Source organism: Herpailurus yagouaroundi, unplaced genomic scaffold (genome assembly GCF_014898765.1).
Source record: "Herpailurus yagouaroundi ecotype Mexico unplaced genomic scaffold, PumYag 183, whole genome shotgun sequence".
Lineage (NCBI taxonomy): Eukaryota > Metazoa > Chordata > Mammalia > Carnivora > Felidae > Herpailurus > Herpailurus yagouaroundi.
The window spans coordinates 2276733-2281845 of NW_024412414.1; the positions used below are offsets into that span (position 1 = coordinate 2276733).

General features: G+C 41.9%; 1 protein-coding gene across 5 annotated transcripts in view; it reads left to right on the forward strand.

Moving 5' to 3' along the window:
• MBD4 (methyl-CpG binding domain 4, DNA glycosylase) overlaps window positions 1-2460 on the forward strand; it is a 9629-nt gene extending 7169 nt beyond the window's left edge. For all 5 annotated transcript variants that reach the window (XM_040491910.1, XM_040491911.1, XM_040491912.1 and 2 more), the window contains 3 exons: window positions 513-662; window positions 1157-1260; window positions 2173-2460. In XM_040491910.1, coding sequence (XP_040347844.1) covers window positions 513-662; window positions 1157-1260; window positions 2173-2250 — 332 coding nt within the window. In that variant the 3' untranslated portion in view covers window positions 2251-2460. The remainder of the gene's footprint in view (window positions 1-512; window positions 663-1156; window positions 1261-2172) is intronic.
• Window positions 2461-5113: the final 2653 nt, after the last annotated feature.

The following is a 5113-nucleotide window of genomic DNA, read 5'->3' on the forward strand; positions in this document are numbered from 1 at the left end:
CTGTCCCAAAAATAAATAAACGTTGAAAAAAAAAAAATTTAAAAATAAATAAATAAATAAATAAAACTCTTAGCCAAATCAGGGCACCTGGGTGGCTCAGTCGGTTGAGCAGTTGACTTCAGCTCAGGTCATGATCTCGTGGTTTGTGAGTTCGAGCCCTGCATCCAGCTCTGTGCTGACAGCTCAGAGCCTGGAGCCTGCTTCAGATTCTGTGTCTCCCTCTCTCTGACCCTCCCCCGTACATGCTCTGTCTCTCTCTGTCTCAAAATAAATAAATGTTAAAAAAAAAAAATTTTTTTTTTTTAAATCTTAGCCAAATCATCAGGAGTGTTGGTTATTGACTCTGAAGGTGGTTACCAGTTCAAGTAATGGCTTCTCATCAGGGATTTAAAAAGGAAAACAAAAAAACAAAAAACAAAAAACCCTCTGTACGAGATTTCTAGAGAGGAAATACCTGAACTTAAAAACAACCCATCAGGAGGCTTGTAATCACAGTTACTTTTACTTCCCAGGTAAAATGGCAATCCCCGTGCTCTGGGAGTTTCTAGAGAAGTACCCTTCAGCTGAGGTAGCAAGAACCGCAGACTGGAGAGATGTGTCAGAACTTCTTAAACCTCTTGGTCTCTATGATCTTCGAGCAAAAACCATTATCAAGTTCTCAGGTACTTTCCCATATACCCAAAGGAAAGAACATAAACTATGCCTATTTAAGAGAGTCAAACCTTAAACTTTAATGTTCTAGGATGCTATATTAATAGAGGTCATTCAGCTCAAGGGCTAAAAGCATGTAAAAACAATCCACTTGCCCCAAACTACAGTCTCCCACTGACCCAAGCAGTAAATCTTTGCTCAGCACTGGGGCAGGCCATCTAGGAAGGATGAAGAAGTCAGCAAAGCAGAAGGCCCCATTGACCTCAGGGACTTTACCTCTGTCTAGTTAGCACAAAATCACAATGGTTACTAAGTGGCAGGTGAGAGGTTTAGACAGGGGTGTTGTGGGAATTCAGAAGAAAGAGCCATCAGAACTGGGATTGTTAGGAAAGACTCTTTGCTGTCCCTTCCTGCCCTTCTCACCATCCAGCTCTGCATCACTACATATTTGGGGAAAGTATCTTTTCTAGAAGCTGACCTGATAAGTGAGGTTTTATCTTTGCAGATGAATATCTGACAAAGCAGTGGAGGTACCCGATTGAGCTTCACGGGATTGGCAAATATGGCAATGATTCTTACCGAATTTTCTGCGTCAATGAGTGGAAGCAGGTGAGGCCCACCCCCAGCCATAACATCTCCAGCACATTTTGTCTCTGACACAAAATACACCCATCCAATAGCCAAAACTATTTCTTGGGCACATGTGCTGCCACCATCACAACTAGTTTTGTTCCAGGCTTGAGGGGCAGTGGTGGCTTGGGGCTGTTGGCAGAAGGGAGAGGATCTGTAGACACTCCCACCTCCGTAAAGACTCCTTGGTGTGGCCCTCTGACTGACCTCCAGCAGTTTATCACTTCTGGCCCTGTAATGTCATTCCCATTCATGTGTGGTCTCTAAGCCTGATGTGGTTCTTCTCCTGTCATAGTCATATTAGCCTTCAAAAATGACACCACTGAAGGAAAGCAGGCAGGTTTGGACTTGGAATATATGCTTGTGGGGGTTTCTCCTAGTGGTCCCAGACTGCTTTAACGGCAACTGGGCCCTACTTCAGCTACCCATTCAAATGAGTGTCCCCTGTCCACAGACATCCAGCGGGTGTCCTGGCAGCTGGTGGGTACTGCCAGGTGGCGTGGTACACTGCCCTCTTAGTCTGTGACTCACCCTGAAGCATTCAGCCAGTAGATCTGGCTAAGCCCATCCCTGCTCCACCATTTATTGTGATAACTCTCAGGGTCTATAACCTTCTCCTGAAAAATGGCCTATTAATACTTGACTCATGTTGTCCCCAACCCACGTGCTAGGTCATGTTAAAGATCAGTACTAAATTGGAAAGCACTTTGTGAAGGATTGCCTTAATGTAAGATAGAGTTTTAAGCACTCATGAATCTAATTAGGTTAAAGGTTATAATTTGCAGGAATATTACAATAAGGTATTGTTCCCCTACTGTACCTTTGAAAGGCCCATTTTAAAAATGTATTTCTGACTAACTTCTGTCTCCTAATGTGTTGTATTTCTTCCAGGTGCACCCTGAAGACCATAAGTTAAATAAATATCATGACTGGCTTTGGGAAAATCATGAAAAATTAAGTCTGTCTTAAAATTGTTTGAAGTTTTCAAACTCAGTTTTTATACCTTACTTTGTACTTAAGTAAGTTAAGAGCTCCATTAAGCACAGGCATATAGATTTTAGTCCAACTAGAAACATGATACAGGTTTTCTTAATATGTGTAACACTGGTAGATCTTTGTTACTGAATGTACTAGAACATGTTTTGAGATTTTTTAAAAAATAAATTATGTGACAAGAAACCTAAAAATGTAAATGACTTTTCCAATAATAAAATATGATTTGAAGTTGAAAAAAAATCTTTGTCAACTCTCAATTATACAAAGCAGATTTCTATCAATCTTGCTTAAGGAAAGATTAGACTTCAGTTCTCTTTCAATAAAAATGAAATTACACAGTTGTTATGTAGGAAGCAATCAAAGAGTTTGCAGCCAAAAATGTAAGAAAAGATATTACAGGGTATAATAGGCAGCTAATAATAGGCAATTAGTCTTTTTACTAAAAAAAGATAACAGTAAGTTACTTTTGTCATCATGTGTTCTTGATGACTCTGTGCTAGCTTTTAGTAATTAGAGATTGGACCCCAGCATCCAATTGATAACCTGTGATTATCTGCCTGCCATTTTGTTTCAGAGTATCAGCTTCTGGCTCATGCACCTTGACCCCATTGTTAAAGTTTTTAAGTTTTGTGCTGTTCTTAATACAGGCATCATAATGTTGTAGCACAAATACTGAAACGTTTACCTTAGAAAGAACTCACCAAGCAACAACAACAAAAAAATCCCAAGTCACTAAGTCTCAATTACCAATTGCCATTTTAAGGTATAATTTGAAAACAAAATTGATTGAATAAATGAAAAATAAATTGTTAGGGAAACTACCTGTGTTGTAGGGTGGAATATGCTGCAGGGCTAGTGGGTTGTTTCCACATTAGTGAGCCAGTTTTAGTTTTTAGAGAGAGAGTTGAATTTTGACCAGAGAATGGGAAAACTGCCCACATCCCTGCCACCCCCCAAGGCAAACGTCCATTTTATAGTGTCCCATTACATCTTTATTTAACAAACCTCAAAGTAGCATTTACTAAGTGCAAAGCTCTGTGCTGGAGGACAGATGAAAAAAGATGAAAAGGTTCTGTAGAGCCTTTTCTGTAGGTGCCTGGCTGGCTCAGTAGAGCATGTGATTCTTGATCATGGGGTTGTGAGTTTGAGCCCCATGTTGGGTGTAGAGATTACTTAAAATCTGGGGGCACCTGGGTGGCTCAGTCAGTTAAGTGTCCCACTTCAGCTCAGGTCATGACCTCACGGTTTGTGGGTTTGGGCCCCGCATCAGGCTCTGTGCTGATAGCTCAGAGCCTGAAGCCTGCTTCGGATTCTGTGTCTCCCTCTCTCTCCCCCTCTCTCTCCTCCCTGCTCCCACTGTCTCTGTCTCTCTCAAAATAAATAAACTTAAAAAAAAAAATAAATAGGGGCACCCGGGTGGCTCAGTCGGTTGAGCATCTGACTTCTGCTCAGGTCATGATCTTGCGGTCTGTGAGTTCGAGCCCAGTGTTGGGCTCTGTGCTGACAGCTCAGAGCCTGGAGCCTGTTTCAGATTCCGTGTCTCCCTCTCTCTCTGCTCCTCCTCCGCTCATGCTCTGTCTCTCTTTCTCTGTCAAAAATAAGTAAACATTGGGGCGCCTGGGTGGCGCAGTCGGTTAAGCGTCCGACTTCAGCCAGGTCACGATCTCGCGGTCCGTGAGTTCGAGCCCCGCGTCGGGCTCTGGGCTGATGGCTCAGAGCCTGGAGCCTGTTTCCGATTCTGTGTCTCCCTCTCTCTCCGCCCCCGCCCCCCGTTCATGCTCTGTCTCTCTCTGTTCCAAAAATAAAATAAACGTTGAAAAAAAAATTTTTTTTAAATAAATAAATAAATAAATAAATAAATAAACATTAAAAAAAATTTGAAATAAATAAATGCTACATTAACGTGACTCATAGGGATGGTCTGAATGACAACCTCAGGTTGAGAGGGTCACAGAGATAATGCAATTCAGTGAAGGTGGTACTTTATGCAGAATAAGCACTCAAGTGTTTTTTTTAACTTCTTTCATTGAGACAATTCACATAATCTAAAATTCATCAATTATGTTTAAATATACAATTAAATGATTTTCCGTATACTGACAATGTTCTGCAACCATCATCACTAATTCTTAAGACATTTGCAACGCATTAAGAAGAAACTCCATGCCTGTTAATAGTCAAACCCAAAGCCACACACCTCACCTCCAGCCTCTGGCAATTATCAGTCTGCTTTCTGTGTCTATAGATTTGCCTATTCTGGGCATTTCTTACAAATAAAATAATATGTGACCTTTTGTGTCTGGCTGCTTTCACTTAACGTAATGTTTTAAAGGTTCATCTGTGTTGTAGCATGCATCAGTGCTTAACTCTTTCTTGTGACTAATATTCCATTGTGTGGATAGAGCATGTTTTGTTTATCCATTTATCAGTTGATGGACATTTTAACTTTAATATTCCTGGTATCAGGTTCTCTATTTCCAAACCGTGGCATCCTGTCATTAGGGAGCAATGCCTATCAAAAACACAGGCCTCTTTTTGGCCAAGATTCTCTTGGGTTCCTACAATCCCTCCGGAGGAGGCAGGGCCTCTTCCTTGGATAAAAATGAAATATGTGGAGACCGGCTGAAGATCGTACAATTTTCAGGAAAACCTGTGATTTATTCCTCCAGATTCAGGGGCCACTGGGCCATACTAAGAATCCTGTCTTTCTCCAAGCCAGGAATTCTGCCACGCTGCGACTGCCTCCCAGGACCCACAAAAGGAACAGGACTCTCAGGCAATCGGGAGTGGGAGGGTGCTCCCCCGTACCCGCCTCCGTCCCACAGACGGCAGGAGC